The 19594-nt window shown below is 40.4% G+C and overlaps 1 protein-coding gene across 2 annotated transcripts in view; it reads left to right on the top strand.

Moving 5' to 3' along the window:
• Positions 1-2577: 2577 nt before the first annotated feature.
• MAPK1 (mitogen-activated protein kinase 1) overlaps positions 2578-19594 on the top strand; it is a 46030-nt gene continuing 29013 nt past the window's right edge. For both annotated transcript variants that reach the window (XM_067539889.1, XM_067539888.1), the window contains exon 1: positions 2578-2885. In XM_067539889.1, the coding sequence (XP_067395990.1) occupies positions 2743-2885 (143 nt within the window). In that variant the 5' untranslated portion in view covers positions 2578-2742. The remainder of the gene's footprint in view (positions 2886-19594) is intronic.

Here is a 19594-nt window from a genome sequence, read left to right as displayed (position 1 = left end):
CCATATTTTCAAATAAAAGATGAGCTGAGCATGCAGGATGGAATCATATTTCGAGGACAGAGAGCTGTTGTCACCCCCACATTACATAAGGATGTCATGCAAAAAATACGTGCCTCACACCTGAGCATTTACAGCAATCTTAAATAGGCTCAAGAGTTAATAGGTAGCTCTGCTCCTTGATAGAAGAGTGGGACACCTACTGGTCATGTGATAATCGCCCACAGAAAGAAATTCTGTTTTACCACGAGCTGAAAAGTCCCAGTGTTTTTAATCTCTCCTCATATGGAAGCTGTTCCATACCCTTCATCATTTTTGTTGCCTTTCTCTGTACCTTTTCCAATTCTAATATATCTTTCTTGAGATGGGACAGCCAGGTCTGCATACAGTATTCAAGATGTGGATGTACAATGGATTTATACAGAGACATTATTATATTCTCTGTCTTATCATCTATCCCTTTCCTAATGCTTCCTAACATTCTGTTAGCTTTTTTGACTGCCGCTGCAGTTTGTTGCAGCAGATGTTTTCAGAGAACTATCCACAATGACTCCAAGATCTCTTTCTTGAATGGTAACATCTAATTTACACCCCATCATTTTGTATGTATAATTGGGATTATATTTTCCAGTGTGTGCATTAATTTGCATTTATCAATATTGAATTTCATCTGCCATTTGTTACTCAGTCACCCCGTTTTCTGAGGGCCCTTTGTAACTCTTAGTTAAGTCCAAACAGACTGCAATCTTAATTTTGTATCGTCTGCAAATTTTGCCACCTCACTGTTTATCCTTTTTTCCAGGGGAGGGAGGAAACTCCACAGAAAGATAGTTTGCTAGATGCAGGGATAGGAGTCAGGGAAACAGAGGTAGGACAGTCCCAGTGTGTTGCTTGTTGAGAAGACCAAACTATCTCAAAGATTATGTAACCAGCTGAACCTGTGATAAAGATGAGACTCCAACTCAACTATGTGCTGGCAACCTCTCTAGCCAAAGAGCTATGGAGTGGGGGACTGGGCATCAGTTATTAGTTCTAAATATATACATTAAAATGTGTGTAAACTAGTAAAGATGTATCATAATCAGTGGAAGTGGAGCCAGAGGGCCCATGTTCCTGGAAAGACCATTGTTGATGGGACATCACACCAGGAAAACAGTCCAGTCCAGTGCATTAAATAAAAGAGAACCTCATTTCTCTTCCTTCAACACTCTGCCTCATTTACTGATCATCCTGTGCAATGACTTAGGCAGAGGGTCCCATAAAACCAACAGTATATGATCATGTAATTAAAGACTGTGTCATAATGTGGGGAACTAAAAGAAATATTATGTTTGGGGCACAGGATAAGTTCAGAGGACTGGTAATGGGTTATAAGGCCTTTCACCTATTTCTATGGTTGTTCTGGGACTTATGTGAAATTATTATTTAGCTTTCAAATAGTGATGAAAACTGAGCAAGACATATTCATTGCCCTAAAGAGCTTGCAATCTAGGTATAGAGAGGATTCAACAGAGCAGATGAAACAGACATAAGGGATGTGTGACTGTAACAATAAAAGAGTTTAACAAAAAAACAATTTATTATTGGCATTAGTATAGCATCCAGGATCCCCTAGCTATGGAGTAGGATCCTGTGGGGCGAGGTGAGGTAAAACAATAAAAAGACCCTCCCTACCCCACAGAGTTGACAATCTAAGTATAGGACAGGACAACAGATGGGTAGACACAGCTGAAGGAGTAAAAGTAAACAGTGAGACAATATTGGCCAGCATGACAGATCTTTACTGATCGCCACTCGCCTAACCAATGCCAGATGAGAGCCATTTGCCGACCTGCCTGCCGACCTTGTGGCAGGTCTCGGTGTTGAGGTGTGTTTGAAAACAGGCTGTGCTTTCACGCACTTTGAGGTGCACAGAGGGGAAAGAACAAAGGGGCCTGGTGACAAAACGCCCACGCGGGCGACCCAGGCTGAGCAAAGCTGAGGATGACTGTCCAGACACGGGCGGCGTGGGGCGCACGCAGAGCCGCTGTCTGTGCTGCTGTTCTTCTTCTGCAAGGAGGGCACCTGCTTTTGCCCAGGCTGGGAAGCAGATGCTCAGAACTGGAGCCCGGGCCTGGCCCCTGGGGCCTGGTGTGGGGGGCTCTGGCCCTCGCCAAGCGGCAACCCCGGCCACGGTGCCAGGCCGTCGCCCAGCTCAGGCAGGCTGGGGCGTCCCGCGCGGCACACGCAACCCAGCACGGGCACTGACCAGGCGCGCCCAGGGGACGGCGCCCCAGAGCAGCAGCGCAGGCACCAGCCCATTGGCGGGGCCCGTCCTCGCGTCACCTGACGCCTAATGGCGCCCTGCAGCTGAGCTTCCCGGCGCGGCAGGCACACCGGCCACGTGATCTGCCCAGCACCCTCCCCCCCACCACCCGGCCGCTGCGGCTCTGAAGTTACCGCAGTCCCCCAGCCCCGCCCCTCCCGCGCCTGCTTTCCTCGCTCCTCCTCCCGATCTGTGTGCGACGCTCCCTCCTCCCCTCTGCGCGCGCGCCCCCTCCCCCCCACAGCGCAGCACGGCACAGGCACAGGCACAGCGCAGCAGCCTCAGTCAGCCTCTGGCTCCACCTCACACAGCGGCGGCGGCGGCGAGCGGGCCTCGGGCTGGGCGGCAGTGGGTCTCTCTGAGCGCAGCGGCGGCGCGGGCACCGGAGGGCGACCACATTCCCCCCCTCCCCTTCCACAGCGGTTCCCGCCAGGGCGAACATGGCGGCGGTGTCGGGGGCCGGGGCTGCGGGCGGCTCGGCCAACCCCGGCGGTCCGGAGATGGTTCGGGGCCAGGTGTTCGATGTGGGGCCCCGCTACACCAACCTCTCCTACATCGGGGAAGGGGCCTACGGCATGGTCTGGTGAGTACCGCTCGGGCAGCCGAGTCGGGGCAGCGCCCTGGCCCGCAGCCTCTCCCGGGGGCTAGGGAGCAGCCGGCGGCGCCAGCCTCCTGGCCCTCCCGCAGGGACAGCGCCGTGTGCGGCGCTCAGCATCTCTGCCTCCTGCTCCCCTTCCCAGCCTGCCGCCTCCTGCCGCTGCTGCCTCTCAGCTCCGGCTGCTGCCCCTGCCTTGCCCCGTTTCCTGCCCTCTTCTCTTCCCTGCCCCTTAGCCCCGTCCCTGAGCCAAGGCTTAGTTATTCCCTCCCTTTTGCTGGCTTCGGGGTTGCTTTTTCTTGTTTTCATTCTGGGCGGTGTGTGTGATATGTGCGTTAAAAATGCGAAAGAGGTAACCAAAACCAGGACTGAGTGATGATAAGCACTACGGCTCATCTTGAGTGCCCCACGACCACACGGGGTAAACACAAAAAGAGACTCGGGATGTAGGAATCATGATCCCCGGTTCTCTCTTCTTTGGTTATGATTTGCCACCTGCCTTCCCCCTCCAATAATAACAGATCACTTTGGCTCTCCTAATAAACATCACGTATTGCTGAAATTTTTCTTTGTTGTAGTTAAAACTGTTTTGTATCATAGAGACTTAGAGGGGAACACATTAAAACACAAACATGTATGCAAAGGAATGTGTGTGCTCAACTGTTTGACATCATCTCTCTTAATCAGCCTAATAACGGTGATGGGAAATGCATCTGTTTTTGAGCACGTTAATGTGTATTTGAGCAAGTTAAGATGTTTATCTCCTAGTGTAGTGAGACTGGGTTGAACTGGTGCATATATGTTGGTGGCAGCATGGTCCAGTGATTAGGATACAAGAGTGTCTCTGATTTGCTCTGTGACCTTGCTTATATCATTTATCCTATTTGTGTCTGTTTTCTCATCTGTAAAATGGGTTATAGAAGATTTACCTCCTGAATTGATTTCAAGTCTGCAAATGAAACATAGGAATAATAACTTTCCTCCAAACCCTATTCCGTTTTTCCTTCAGAATGAATTTTATCTTTCTATGACATTTCATTTTTTAAAAGACAGGGTGTACTTTGAAGTAAATGCTGTTCATCTTTTCTAGTTATATATTTGTTCGAATTGTTGGGTTTTTTTTTTTTACATTTATAACCTTTAGTTCAGGGGTTGAATTGCATTGGCTTTTGATGATTTAATGAGAGGTAGTCATTTTATGAATTTAAGCTTTCATTTAGGCCTAGATTCACCAAGGAGTTAATCATGTGCTTAACTGCTTTTTCTGGATTGTGACATCTCAAAATGTGATTTGAGGTCCTGTTTATACTTGGTATATTATATTTGGAATATTATACTTGGTACCAATGCAGCTACATTGGTGTAAATCACCAAAGTGGATGCATTATACAGATTTTAATATGAGGCTTCTGTTAGTGCAGTTTACCTCAGACACTGGGAGAAGCCTCACTAGTGCAAGCCTTGTTTTACACTTGTTCAGCACATCTTCACTGAGGGGTTTGTACCAGTGTAGCTGCGTTAATGTAGATAATGTAGATAGACTCTAAATGTAAACCAAAGTTTTGACATCTGTCTGGTGCTGAAGATAGCCTCAGATAGTACTTCTATGAGGTGTATACTGCCCCGTTTATCTCAGTGGGGTGCTAACAATGGTGACAGTTAATTTAGCTTCAAAATGATCTGTTTCACTACCGATCAAAGGCTGCCAGAAATGTTATGAAGGGTACACAGTTTACTGGTAAAAACATTCTGTTTTGGCTTCACATGTGAATGGAGCATGGTTTGTGGGCAGGACTAGGGAGTATATCACCATTCTCTCCCCTCCCCCCCCCCCCCACTTAATCTCTGGTTAGTGGCTTGAGATAAAACCTTAAGTTTTCCATTGTTTCAGGTGAAATGTCTATATGAGGTAGTCTTTTTATCTTAACTCAACACATTAATATATTTTATATACAGTTAATGAATAGGAGTTTTTGTACTAAAATAAAAATGTTAAGCACTATTAATCCAAATGCACTATCGTGTGTTGAGCTGCTGTATTGCCCCTCTGGAGTTAAGAAATGAAAGCACTCACTATATCAGGTATTAAGTTCTTAATTGCTGTTGTTCAGTACAGGCTCAAGTGTGAAAGGACATGAAACAAACATTATACATTTGTAATGCATATTTGATCAGGAAAGTATTGGCTTGCACATGTCCTAGTGAGATGTCATAGCAACTAATGTTTTGTTAGCATGTAGGACACAAACTACTATGATTATATAAGATTACTCACAAGCAGCTAGAAGTATATTCGTTATGCAGCTTGATGCTGGGTTTTTCATGCATTGCTTTGCTTGCAAAGCTGGGTGTGCAGTTCTTACAGTGTGGCTCTATTGAGACGTTTTCATGGGGATGGGGAGATGTCATCAGATTTAATTTTTTTCCAAGTTTTAGAAATAGCTTTACTAATTTTATCTCATTGAAAAGTATATGAATCTATGGTACTAAAGTCTTGAGACTCTAGACTAAGTTAATATATAACATTTGAGAGATCATATTTATTAGTGTATAGTGTCAAAGCTTCATAATGTAGAAATGTAAAAGCCTGGAGAGTTGTGAAAGCTACCTTGTGTGTGTTTCATAACCTTTCTCATTATATTTGTCAGTTATCCAAGCTGTGAGTTTAATTAAACAAGTACTCTCTTATGGTCCATGTTCTTCTTTTATTTGATCCTATAGTGAAGTTAAAGTTAAGCAACAGCCACCTTGTCTTTCCATGACAAGACAGTGATATTGTAAACAGTAGACTATGACTACACAGCTGGGTCAAGCAGAGAGAATTGAGTACGTTTGGAAGAGAATCAATACAATCAATCAATACAAATCTAAAACAATAGTTAAGGAAAGAAAGAAAAATACTGGTCAAGTAAGCTGCTTGTCTAAATGTTCTCACATTAAAGTTTTCTCTAGTAAAGAAAATAGTTCAATACTTTCCCTTAACTCAGTTATCCATAGCCAGCTCAGGATTTTGAGTAAAACCAGTTACCAGAGCTGTATATCAAGTAATATTTTATAGGTGTTCTTTTTCAATATTATAGAGAGTAAAGGAGAATAAATGATGTATTGATTTGAGGGATAATTTTAGAGGAAACAGTCTTAACCTTATGCCCCTAAATTTAAACTCTGTAACTTTCAAAGGTTATATTTTTGTCAGACATAACCAAAACAGAAAAATTATGTTAAGGGCTAGATTCTGTCCTTGTACGCGCTTGACTTATGTTCAGATTGTGCTATCGGAGAACAGGACAGGAGCTTGGCTGGCTCAGCCTGAGCATAGGGGAAATGCTTATCAAAGGATGGTTCCCCTCTCTAGCAATGGGTTGCTTTCCTTTCCATGCTGAAGGAATACTCAGCAGGAAAACTTGCAGGAGTTTTCTGTTCCCTTTGTGCCATCTATGTAGTACACAGGACAGAAAGTGTATCCTAAATCGTTGATTGTGGCCCCTTGACTTCTTTGAGATTAGTTTGGTTTTCGGGCTCAACAGGATGGACATCTACAAACAATGTCTTATGTCTAAGTTTACTTAAAGCTTCACATTGTCATAAAAGGAAACATATGGTAGTATCAATCCATTTTCTGTTTTCATATTTTTAGAGAAAATACTTCTAATATAACTCGTAGAAAGTGGTCTTTCCATAATCTCTCTAATCTTAAATCCCTTTATGAATCAACTTCTTCAAGAAAGAGGATGAATGTTTTAAATTTGAAATTTATGACAATTCTTCACATAACATTTCCCAGTGGGTCAATTCTAGTGGGATTGATAGGAAACGTTTATTCTAAAACGAGGTTGTTGATAATCATTACTTCTCAACTAGAATGTTTTAAACATTCAACTAAGTAGTTGTTCCATCAGTTTATGTTGTACCTACACTATATGATACCAGCAACTCAAAGATATGCATAGCAGTTGCAATCACAACATGCTGAGCTCAAGCTTTTGGAACTAATAGATACGGGATTTGATCATTCTTTTAATTATTTATCTTTTATTCTCAGTTACAAACATTTATATTTTAATTGACATAAAATATTTGTGATTATGGCAATACTTCATGCACACAGATGTTGGAATATATTTTGATGGGATGGAGAGGGCTTTCAAAACACAAAACCCTACACGCATTGCCATTCAATGTTCCTCCACCCAGGGTGGATAAAAATCCATGATTTTTTTAATTTAAATCAGATTTTTAAATTTTTCAAAAATCTGTAAAATACTTAATTTCTCTCTCATTTAAAAAATAAGTTACAATTAAATCTCATCACAAACATGCTAAACCTACACTTACAGTCTCATAGAAATGAATGAATGGCTCTAGTATGTCCAGCCTAGCTACCAGCTCTTGCTTCTTGAAAGTTCCGGGCTTTCAGTTTCAGTTTCTGTTTCTCAGCAGACTAAAGTCACGTGCAAAGAAAGACAGGCTGGATAGGATTGTTATGTGCTTATGTGGTGGTGGAGCTGGGCCAAGCAAGGCAGAGGAGTTAGTTAAAACATTGTTTTAAAGACGGAGAGACAAAGGACAGAGGCAGAGTAGAAAGGAACAGTGGAGTGGACTGGAAAGAAAAAGGGAAGACATTATTCAGCACACACACAGCTTCTATATTCCCTGACACTTTTGCCACAGAAAAACTGTCATGGCTTCTAGGCGTAAGAGAGACCCTATTTAGAAATATTTTGAAGAAATTCTTTCCGTGAGTAAAAAAGGAAAATGTCAAGTGTAAGCAGTGCAAGAAGGAAATGCAGGGCCTAGTTGCAAGAATCAAACATCATAATGAAAAGTGCTTATTGGGAGAAAGTGACATGGATGAAGATGTGGATGTGTCTGAAGAACAGTGTGGATCAACTGGTTAGTAACTTAAATAATTAACTTTACAATGCATCATTCTTCAAGAATTTCTCTGTCTTTTAGTATAAGTGTGATTTAACAAGTAAATTCCCAAACTGTTTACTATGTTGGATGTTGCTAGAAAAAAAAAGTTTAGCTTAGCTAATCCTTATGACTTGTTAGATTCTAAACCTAGTTAACTAATTAATCACCCAAGTATATGGTACAGAAAGTTGCAGTAAGAGAAATCTAGAGTTGCCAGTTGTCACTGGGAGTTATTTTCTTATTTTATATTACATAATACATGCCCCTTATTTTGGAATGGTTTTTTTTTTACATTTCATGATTCAGTTTGCAAGCATTTTTTCTTTTTGCTTATCAAGTCATACAGCAGCTTTAATGTATGTTCTTAATTGGTGGTGGTATTGGTATAATTAAAACTGGTAGATGTTTGCTGGTGCAGGTTGTATTGCAAAGACAGAACCGGGCATGTATGTTGTAGATAGCTGTGTTAAAACCTAGCAGTTATGTAGTTTGTGTATTAACATTTGATATTTCTGAAATACCATTATAGTTTCTGAGCACAGCTTGAGTTTTAGATTTAAAAAAAGAAAAGAATATTTTAATTTCCCAAAAGACCATGTAAGTCATGCTATCTTGCATTCCTGCATAATCAACAGTAAGATTTGTGCTTCAGGAAAACATAACCAATAGGTCAAATTGGAGGAGATTCCAGAAACTGCACCTGGTTTAAAAATTAGATGCATGCATCTATCACCTTGTTCTAAATGAGGTCTGGTTCAGGCTCTGGTTTATTTTTGCAGACTGAATCCCAGGGTTAAGGGCTTTCTATTGAGAATTACCTGCCTCCAGATCTTGTTTGATAGAGGTGAAACTCAACTAACGTGGTGTAGTCAGGTGTAGTCAAAGTTATTGTGGTTAGTAGATATAGGAAAGATTAAGGTTTGTAGATGGGAATGTGCTATGTTAGCCAAAGCTTCTGAGTGATAGTCAAGATTATCCTGGGGTAAAGTTCATTGAAGTATTCTGGTCTTGAGATAATGGGTGTAAAAGAATGTGAATACCGCATCTGACAATAAAGAATATGTTTTTGGCTGATATTTAGTGTATTTTAGTCACTGTCGTTGTTTACGGCCTAGTAGCAGCCAGGAGTCTCTCCCTAAGATACAAAGTGGGCAGGGTGATATTTGAGAGAATAGTCATGGACCTCAGGTTCTCAGAATGCTTCCTCTTCTACTCAGCTTCACTTCTATTATCCAAAGTGACCATAAACCAACTGTTTTTCATCCCGGTTTCTACCTCTGACATCCAAAGAGCAAGGGAACCACTTACTGTGGTTGACATGAAAGGAAAATATAGAGCTGAGCCATCAGCATATTGATCCTCTTACATCTCTCTCCAATGCTTATATATAACTAGAGATTGAAAGGCGGTTTCAAGACTGATTCTTGAGGTACATCATAGTTTACATCCTTCAGGCAGGAAGGCCAGTTTTTCCCTCAGAAACCACTGGGATTTTTCTGAAAGGAATGAATGGTACAACTTTTAAAGCTGTTCTGCCCTTTATTTCCTCTCCCCTCCACCCAACCCCAAACAGTCTCATGGTAGTCAGTGAATCTCATGTTAAACAGTAAAGGTAGGCTTGGCATAATCTGGTTTTTATTTTATTTTTTTCAACGTTCAAGATTTTTTATCTTTTACGATTCAAATTTTCACAGTTGCAGGAAATTATAGGAAGTCCGATAATTAATGACGGTAGCCATTGAGATTAAAAAAAATTAAAGCTTTTATAACCATTAAAACACAAATTGTCAACATTACATGTCAAAATATACAAAGTAAGTATCCTTAAATCAAATTCTTATAAATTCTCAAACAACGTTTTTCTTACTTCACCAATCTGTAAATTTCTATAATTTCTTATGGACATTTTTTTCATTGGTTTATGTATGTATAGTGAAATCAACATTTACCGATAAAAATCTAATCCTTCCAAGCCTAACTATAGGGTATGATTTTTTTTAGAAGTGTCTGAGTGACAGACATGTAAGTCTCATTGAAAGTCAGCGTGACTTGTTTCTGTATCACTTAGGCCTTTTTGAAAATCCCATCCATAAAAAGCAGCTGAAAGATCTAGTAAGTAGTATGTGTAAAAGCCTGTGAGTTGCCACTGAAACTGATGCTGCTTCTGTGCTGTGATAAGTCTAAAGCCTGTCTAAGATCCAAAAGCTCGGAAGATTAAGATCTGTTGGATTTGATCTGCCATCACTTTCTCAGTGACCACTTCCAGAAAGAAGTGGTCAGATCTGTGGTGCTAATTGGCAAGAACACAAATATCAAAGAATAGTTTTTTGAGTACAGATCAGATGAAAGCATGTTTATTCACTGAAAACTTGCTCTCCGTTAGGGAGGCTGTAATTATCCCTCCCAATAAGAAGTTCAGATGTTCTTCAGTGGCTTTCTCTGGCCTAGCAGGCTACAGACATTTAACTCAGATGTCTTTAGTGCTTCACAATTTCAAAATTGGATGATAATAAGGGGTGGAAAGTGGCTTGTTTTTGTTTTCCTTTCATTTGACATCGCTTCTCCAGCTGTGGAGAGACTGCCCTTAAATAAATTGTTCCTGTTTCTGAAAGACATTCAAAGTCCTTTGCCGTGAGATACTGTCATCTAGGACCCAGTGAAGACCATTGGAGTTAATCAGACTAATCACATGGAATAGTTTCTCTTGTCAGCATTTTGTTGATGCTGTGATGGAGTAGCAAGACATCTTGTTCTTTGCGGCTATGGCATAAGAATGTTATGTTTCAGTTATTCATATTCCGTTTTCATACATCAGTTTACAACATTTCAGTGTCCTCCCCTCTTATTTCTGTCTCATGTTGCTGGTTAATAATGGTGGCGTGTGAGGCAATGTGGAAGGAGGAGGAGTCTCCTAAGAATAAGAGCATGGATGGTTTTGTGCAATAGATGATTGTAGTGCTCTGCTATGCTGTTCACACTGGTCTAGGGGCAGCATCATCAAACAGTTGCTGGGTTCCTCCTCAGAGCTTGCTACACTTCAGTGGTAGACAAAATTATTCTGTGTGTGTGTAGGTATAGGTGTAAGTGTAGCTTGTAATAGGACATTAATAGAACTTTCTTTTAGCAGATTTCAAATAGAATTTTCCATGATAATCTTAAACTAAAACTTGACTCTATTCTTGTTCATATGGAAACAAATAAAAGTTATTCAGGTTTCTATACTTAGTTGTTCAGTAGTGCCTCAATCATATACAAATAAAGTTGTCCTAGGAAATAATGTTTTTTCTGGAATTTGTTAAAATATCAAAATAAATAGACTGAATTTTTCACAGAATATTGCTGGTAAAATAATTAGAATGTGAGTTAGAATCTCTGTTGCATGGTAAAAGTCATTCTTTTGGGTTTTTTTGTGGGTATATTTTAAGTACTGGCAACTTGCAATTAGACTTGAAGAGTATAATATGTAATTAGTTAATCTCCCAGTTTCCCTTCTCTAAATTAGCAGCTGTCATTGGAGCACCTTGCCTTCTGCTTAGTTGGAGGGCAAGTAGCTCCTTTTATGGCAGATACTGGTGTGGTATCCTTAATTAAGTGCCATGAAGTAGCTTGGGCCCTGCAAATCAGCAATTCCACAAACTCACTTCAGTGAATCAGCCCAGCAACATACCCAATCTCCTCTGGAATTTTACAGCCCTGAGTGTACCACATGACACAGTAAAACACTTCTTAAATATGGTATTTTAAACGTCTCTACATATTTGACTGCTTCTTTTCAGTGTTAGTCAACGTTGCAAGCCTATCTTAAAGTGGGGTCTGATGTTGTACCATGACAAATGAAATGACTGGAAGGCTGTTTTGAGTAAGCACAAATACATTTTATATACCTAATAGCTTTATGCATTGGGGAAAAATATCAATCACTTTGAAAGGATAAAATCTGTATATAGTAAAGGAAAATAAGTTTTCTGGCAAAAATGAATGCTGAGATACATTTTAAATACTGTAGATGTTTTTGATTTTTGCAGGTGGAAGATTAGCAGTTATGTCACAGCTAATTCAATAACGAACAGTTTTTTCTTTCTTGTCAGTGTGGATATGACCGACTCGTTCTTAGGCTGCAGTCACTGAAGTCTGGCCTTTTACTCATTGGTAATGATAATGGGGTGAGGGGAAAGCCCAGGTACTCTTGTAAATTAAATTACAGAATGGAATTTTTTATTATTCATAGAACACTATATACTTGTGCTGTAATGTCATTTTGTATAGAATCGCTATGAATATTTTTACATGTAAATTAAAAGATTGTGTGGAATTATAGAAATAATTTTTAAAAATTTGCTATTGTAAGGCTTTCTTGGATTTTAAATAGTACAATTCAACTGAGACCTAAATAAAATAGACAACATCAGTTAATTTTGTCCCCTTTATAAAGATGCTTTTGAAAGCTACAAAAAGTGTGTGTTATCCCAAGGAGACGTTACAGTTGGGCTTGAAAAATTTAGTAGACGCATCAGCTGAAGGATTTAGCCTGCTAGCAGGAGGCAGATAGAAAAGATGATGGGGATGGTGCAAGAGGTGAAGGAAGGACTCTACTACTCTAACCCCTCTTTTGTGTGTGGTCGTCCTGCAGATAACTCCAGTGCTTGCTCTTGCTTCTGCTCACAGCTTTCCCAAGTAGCTTTTCCAAAGTTGTGGAGTCATAGTTATGAAATTGACCAGTGTCTTGTTAGTATCACTTTGCTACTCCTTGGCAAATCTAAGATCTTGTCTACACTCGAAAAATAAGTTGACCTAACATTGGTCGACTTACAGCCACGTCAGAAATTACTGTGGTGGCTGATATCCACACTACCCTCCTTGGGTTGGTGGAGTGCATCCTCACCAAGACGACTTCCACTGACCTTAAGAGGGTCAATGTGGGGAGCTGAGAGATTGGGCTCTCAGCTCCCTGCTGGGATCCCCGCAGCTCCTGTCCTCCTAGCTTCTCACCATCTGCCCACTCCCCACCAGCAGCTGAGCAGCCTTGTCAATTTCACAGCTTACATTATCCATATCTATGATTAAAAGGCCAATGACCAGCCAGGGTCCAGCAGCCTGGGGCTTTTCGCCCTGCTCCCAGCTGGCTTTTTTTGTCAATTTCAGAGCTCCAGCAAAGAATGACAGATAACTACAGATATAAGGGAACGCAGTGTCTACCTTGACACTGTCTCCCCCTGTCTATGCTGACATAAGCCCTACACCTCTTGTTGAGGTGGTTTATTATGTCAGTATATCAAGGGAGTTACATTGCTGGGAGGAGCATTTGAAAGTGTACACCTCCACTGTTTTGTCGACAAAAACTGACTTTTGTGGACAAAACTCTCTAGTGTAGACCAGCCCTAAGAAAGGCAGCAGAGACACAGGAGCAGTCTTTTTGCAGACCGAAGAAGTCAGCACTGCATTTCACATTTGGATGGTTGTCTTCACAACCAAAATGGTTAGAAACTTAATTTCATTATTTTTTAAAAATGGAAGCTTAATTTCTGCAGAAACTGATGTGTTACTACATTCCTTCAATGAATGCCTACGGTGATTCTTAACTTCATAAAGGGGATTTTAAAAAGAGGAACCTAGTCAAAAGGCCCTAAAAGCAAATGTAAAGAAATTGAAGTCCTTAGATTTGGCATAGAGACTACTTTAAGGAAACAGTAATAGTGTCAGAAGGCATATAAACCTCTAAACAAGAAAGGGAATCAGGAAGGCAAGAAGTAAACCAGTATGACTAAATAGCAAGGTTTGGGAGGTTAATAAAGCCAGATATCCTTCAGAAAATGGAAAGCCTAGTGAAGTCAATTAAAAGGACTATAAACTACAGCAGGCAAAAAGTAAAAGGGATATTAGGAGAATAAAGATTTAATTTTAATAGAAAATAGCTAAAGGTATAGAAACAAATAAGAAGTTTGCATGAGAATTTGATAAGTCTCATGGACCATCAGTGGGTGGGAGCGGAGATCAACTAAGAAAGAGACCAACGTTGTTGAGAAGCTAACTGATTTCTTTGCATCAGTCTTCATAACAGAATGTTGAGGTGATGGCTACTCTTTTCTGGTAGCAGTGATAAGGCACTGTCAGAGATTGAAGTACCAAAATAGATGTTTCTGAGAGAAATAAACTAAAAGTCAACAAGTCACCGGGTCCCAGACACCCAAAGTTAAGGAGGAATTTAAGAAGTAAATGCTTGAGCTGCTAGTAAAAATGACTTCTCATTCAAATGAGCTGCTATATCTGATGGTAGCCAGTACTTTATTTCTATTTTAAAAAGTGGTAGGGGCAATCTGAGGAATTAGACCATTAAGCCTTTCTTCTGTGCGTGGGAAAAATTGGTTAAAATGATAATCATAAATAGAATTATAACAGCTAGAAGAGCCAGCTCTGATGGAGCCTAACAAGCACAGCTTCTACAAAGGAAAACACTGCCTCCCTAATATAGAATTCTTAGTTTTCTTTGAACTGGACAATAAAATAGTGGATAAAAGACAATTTACTGACCCAACTTTCAAAGGGGTTTTACTAAAATTCCTCACAAGGAGGCTACTAAAAAAACTAAGTAGTCAGGGTGTGAAGGATGTCAGAAGTTTCTATGCTAGAACTGGTATTTAATCATCTGGAAAAATGAGTCGTGAGATGACAAAATTTGCAGATGACACAATTATTAGGGTAGTCCAGACTGGAGAATACTGTGAAACTTCAGAAGGACCTAACAGCTAAGTGAATGTTCAACATGATGGTAGATGATATGCATTGTTGACAAATTCAGAGTAATGCCCATTGGGAAGAAACTATTTGAACTGCTCGTAAACCATAGTGGGTTCAGAATTATGTGCATCAACTCACCCAAAAAAAAAGGGGGGGGGGAATCAAGCATCAGTAATCAATAAAGTGAACAAAATATTAGACTGTATAAGGAATAGGACTAAGAATAATACAAACATTTTATAATGCTTTTATATAAATCAATGGTAAATCACCTGCAATGCGGTATTCAGGTCTGGTCACCCCAATGACATTGGAAAGTGGCAAATTCAAAACTGATAAAAGGAAATACTGTTGCACATAATGCACAATCAGACTGGAATTCCTTGCTTCAAGAAATCATGGAGGCCAAGAGCTTAGCGGGATATTTAAAAAAATTATTACATTCTTATAGATAACTCTGGATATTGCTGTAAATATTAAAAAGAGAACTTTGGAAGGGATAAACTCTCAAGCTTTGGAGAGTAACCCAATCTTTAATTATTGGCAATAACGCTCCTTGGGGGCAGGTTTTCACATAACTATCTGCTGCAGAGTTTCTTCCTCTGAAGCAGTTGGTACTGGCCACTGTTGGAGACGGGATACTGGAATACATAGGCCACTGGTCTGATCCAGCATGGTAACTCCTACATCCACATTTGCCAGGGAAAGAGTCACATTTATATATTTTACAGTAGGTGACAACTGGGTGCCATAGATGGATGAAAGAAACTGGGAAGAGGAGAGGTGAGGGACAGGGTAACAGTAGAACAGTCATATGTTAGCACGGTGAACATCAGTTATGGCTTGCCACCTGCCTAGCCATTGTTAGCTAGTACTGTTTTGTCCAGGCAAATCCAGGGTAGAAGACACCTTTTCCTCAAGACTGTTTTCCCCATTGCCTGCCTGCCTGCCCTGCTGGAGGGCTAGGCCTTGGACTATTGCCATGCCCTGCTGGAGGCTGTTCCCCACTCCCTGCCCGGTCTGCTGAGGGCCGGGCCATAGACTATTTTCTTGCCCTGTGAGGGGCTGGAGACTGTTCCCGTGGTTACGCCTGCCCTGCCTGAGGGCCAGGGCTTCAGCACTGCCTACTCACCCTGTGAAGGGCTCAAGACTGTTCCCCTTTACCAGCCCGCCCTGCCTAAGGGTCAGGGCCTTGAGCTGCATGCTCACCCTACTAAAGGGCCAACGACTACTTCCTCATTTGTTTGACTTGCCCCCCTAAGAGCCGGGGCCTGAAACCGGGGCTCACCCTGCTAAGGGCAGGAGACGGCCCCTTTATTTTGGACTCCCCGCAGGGCACTGGCTCAGGGAGATGTGGCCTCCCTTGGAGATTGACAGTGAGGGAGAGCCACCGGTGCCACCCACAACAGGAGACACTACACTCCCTCTTCCTCCTAATTGTGTAGAACCATGGGATGCCTTATGGCAAAAGACTGCCCCAACTTTCAGATCTGAGCTGTCCCTGGGGAAGGCAGAGAGGCATGCCCAGAATTTGACACCTGAAATGAATACCACTACTGCCCCAAGAGGAAGATTTCTTCCTACTCAGTCTGACTGTGACACCTGATGCAGCGGTTATGGGAGGTGCATAACAGAAATGCTGCTGTGGGAGTAGTAAGTCCCCCTACATTCCTAAAAGCATTGTAGTTTTGGAGCTTGGAGGAGTGGTGGGAAGGCCTGGTCACTCCCGCCTAAACTCCAGGTCAGAATTCAGGAGGGCAACCAAGCTAGGGTTAAGCCAAGAACAAAGTGTGAATACTTGTTTCTCCTCTCCTCTCCTCTCCTCCCATCTCCCCCCATCTGAGGATGCTCTCTTCTTGGTCGCTTTTGTTAGCCTCTGGTATTTATTTATGGGGCAGACTGTCTGTCTGGGGAGAAGGGCTTCTGGAAATCCTCCTGACTTCTAAGGCTGAAAGTTGTATGGGAAAAGCAGGGCCAAATTAGGCCTGCCACTGAAGGGACCTGGTCGTCTTTGCAATTACTGCAAAGCTCTATGCGCTACTTAAATTTCCTTTGCTGCCATCATTGCAGCCAAACCTCCTGTTTTACCCTGAGATAGCAGAAGATGGGTGAACCACTGAATACCCAAAGACTAGAAATCTTCTGTGGGGTAGAGCTATGTGCACCTGTGTAGTGAGAAACACTGGCCCTGGGTGGGTTCCTTGTAGGACAAAAGAGTTAAAAAAAAAAAAATCCTTGGCCCTTATCTTATTAAAATGTAAATACTTCAAGCAGTGCATGGTAATTTGTATTTGTAGTAATACAAAATCGCACAAAGACAAATGTTTGAATTACTAGATATGATCAGGAGGTTCCATGGAATGTGCATTCATGTTTCTGCTGGTTCCGTATTGAAAACTTTACTGCTGCAGGGCAGAAAATCGTATGTATTTCATGGTTCTGTGATTTGAGAACTTTTTTTTCTTACCAAACACCATTTCATTTTAGAAATTCAATTAAAACAACTATGGAGTTTGAATGTAGTCTGAATTTTAAGTACTCTTGTGTTTCTAGTGTTTTTTCCCCCAGTAAGTTCTGGTAAATATTAAGTATGCATGTTTCATTGGAATTAAGACATCCGGTTTATATACTATTGACTTTCAGTAACCTGTGCAGAGGATGGTGGAAGGAGGAGCTGCAATAATTACATCAATAGATGATTCAAATATCCTGAATTCTAGTTTTTTTTATTTTTGTGTACTCTGGGAGACATGTAAAATTATGTGATAGGTGTGTTTCTGTCTATGTAATAGATCTATGTAGTCGGAATAACAACTGGAGTCTCAAGCTTGAGATTTTGAAGAAGCTAATACTTGTAGAGCCCTACGCAGATACAAAAATGTGGATCCGCAACTGATCCACATCCGTGAGAATCAATTTATATCCGACCTGCCATCTGCAGTCTTTTTTATGGTATCTGTACCCGCACGGCACCCACAGCCTTGGGCCCCCCCAATCAGCTGTTTAGAGGCCAGCCCCCGCTGCTGCTGCCGATCAGCTGTTCCCTGGGGCCCCGCCGATCAGCTGCTGAACAGCTGATCAGCAGCCAGCCCCTACCCCTGGATCTCAAAGGAGGAAGCAACATGAAAGGCATTTGATCCATCATCTTCAAAAAATGATCCGCGGATATCCACAGATATAAAGCAGATATCTGCGGATTTGCAGGGCTCTAAGTACTTGAATGGCTCGGTTTTCAGAGTTATTGATAACCCTATTAATATTGATATTAATTGATAACCCTATTAATATTCCCACAGGATACACATAGATATCAGTTTCAGAGAGAGGAAGAAGCAGAATTATATCAAATAATCAGTCCTCTAGTCCTAGGACATTTTTGTTTTTATAGTTTCATATTTGCAATAAAAACATCAGCTTTACTGATATTTTATCCTGTTTGCCTGGAGAAGTGACTGGTGTTAATATTAAATATGCTATAATAAAAGTTACTATTTAATACTAGATTGGTAATGTTTTTATCTTTAGTCCATTTTATTTTACTCTACAGGTACACAATTAGGTCCTTGTTCAGAGGTGCTAAGCAGTTGTTGCTCTTGTTGAAGCTAGTGAACTGTGAGTGCTTGGCACCTTTTAAAAATTATGCTCTGGATATATGCATAAAATAGTATTTTTAAAGTTTTTTCATTATTCTGGAAACAAATTTAAATATCTAAAGGTGAACTTTAAACTTCCTTCACTAAATATGAATTTGCCAACTTTTCTGTGCTGCTATCTGAAAGAGTATTCCTCTCTTTCCTGTCCCTTCCCCAATAGATTTAGAGAAGGGATGGGGGGAAAAGATTTTTTTTAATTAATACACTTTAAATATCTCTCACAACAATTACTTTTTTTTTTTTTTTTTGGTGTGCTGCCTGTTTTTACAAGTGTACTGCTGTTACTTTTGAAGCTGACAAATTTGAAAGTCAGTTCCACTTTTCCAATGTATATAGCTTTTACCTTTAAAAAGTAAAAATTCCAAACAGGTTAGATTAATGTTAGCTTATGTAGTTTAGCACTGATTAGTCAATTTCCTTTTGAATGCAAAACTACAGTATTTAATTTGAGTTAACACACAGAGCTTAAAGGACAGTTTAATAGCTATCTCTAAAAATAGTCTAAGTTAGCAGTTTGAAAACTTAAGTGAACACTATGTGGCTGATGTCTTATAAACTGAAGTCCATTTAAATGAGACAAATGCATCTTAAATACAAACACTCTCGGACATTCCTTTCTTCTGAAGCAGACACTGACTGTATAAAGCAACACCAATAAAAATGGTTTAAATAGTATAATCCTTCACTTTGAAGTTTTATCTTCAAAGTTGATATGAACAAGTGGGAAATTAACATTGGACATTTAGGGTTGTGGACAAAAAACACATTCAGTGATATCATAACAAAACTTTATTCAGTTTTAGATAGAAAGTTTGCAAATACCCTTTCAGAAGTGTGAAATATTTTTCCCTACCACTTTTATCCTCCTTCATTCCTAACTCTCTGAAGAGGAAATAGATTTTATTATTTATCTGTATACCTAACTAATGCTGAAAACAAAATACTTTGAATTAGTTTAAAAGGCTGACAAATCTAAATTAAAAATGTTGAGTAACTTTTGTAGCAAATCCATGAAACACCTCTGTGTGGTACTATGGGTATATTCCAATATTATTTTTTCTTACAAGCAAAATTATTAATTTAATCTTTTTGTAGTGTAAGTTGCCTTAAATATCAGTGTTGCAGAGATACCTAGACTGAGTTAAATGCAGACTGAGTCAAAAGGATAAATGTATTAGTTAAAGACTGGTTTCCAATTTTTTTCCAAGAGTGGCTTGTCCAGCTGGAATTTTTTTGTTTTCCTATCCTAGTTATTAGCAATGTCATTCTATATTTAAATAAGTTTCTTATCCCTGGACATGCCCTTGGAGTCTTGTTGCCAAGGTAACACTAAGCTATAGCTGAAACAGCTCTTGCTCTAAACTCCCAATCAGCCATTTATTTAGTTTTCCA

Source organism: Emydura macquarii, unplaced genomic scaffold, assembly GCF_026122565.2.
Source record: "Emydura macquarii macquarii isolate MOO-44397 ecotype Brisbane River unplaced genomic scaffold, CSIRO-AGI_Emac_v2 contig_554, whole genome shotgun sequence".
Lineage (NCBI taxonomy): Eukaryota > Metazoa > Chordata > Testudines > Chelidae > Emydura > Emydura macquarii.
Note: the sequence above shows the minus strand (reverse complement) of the source record. Positions and strands in the feature narration are given on the sequence as shown.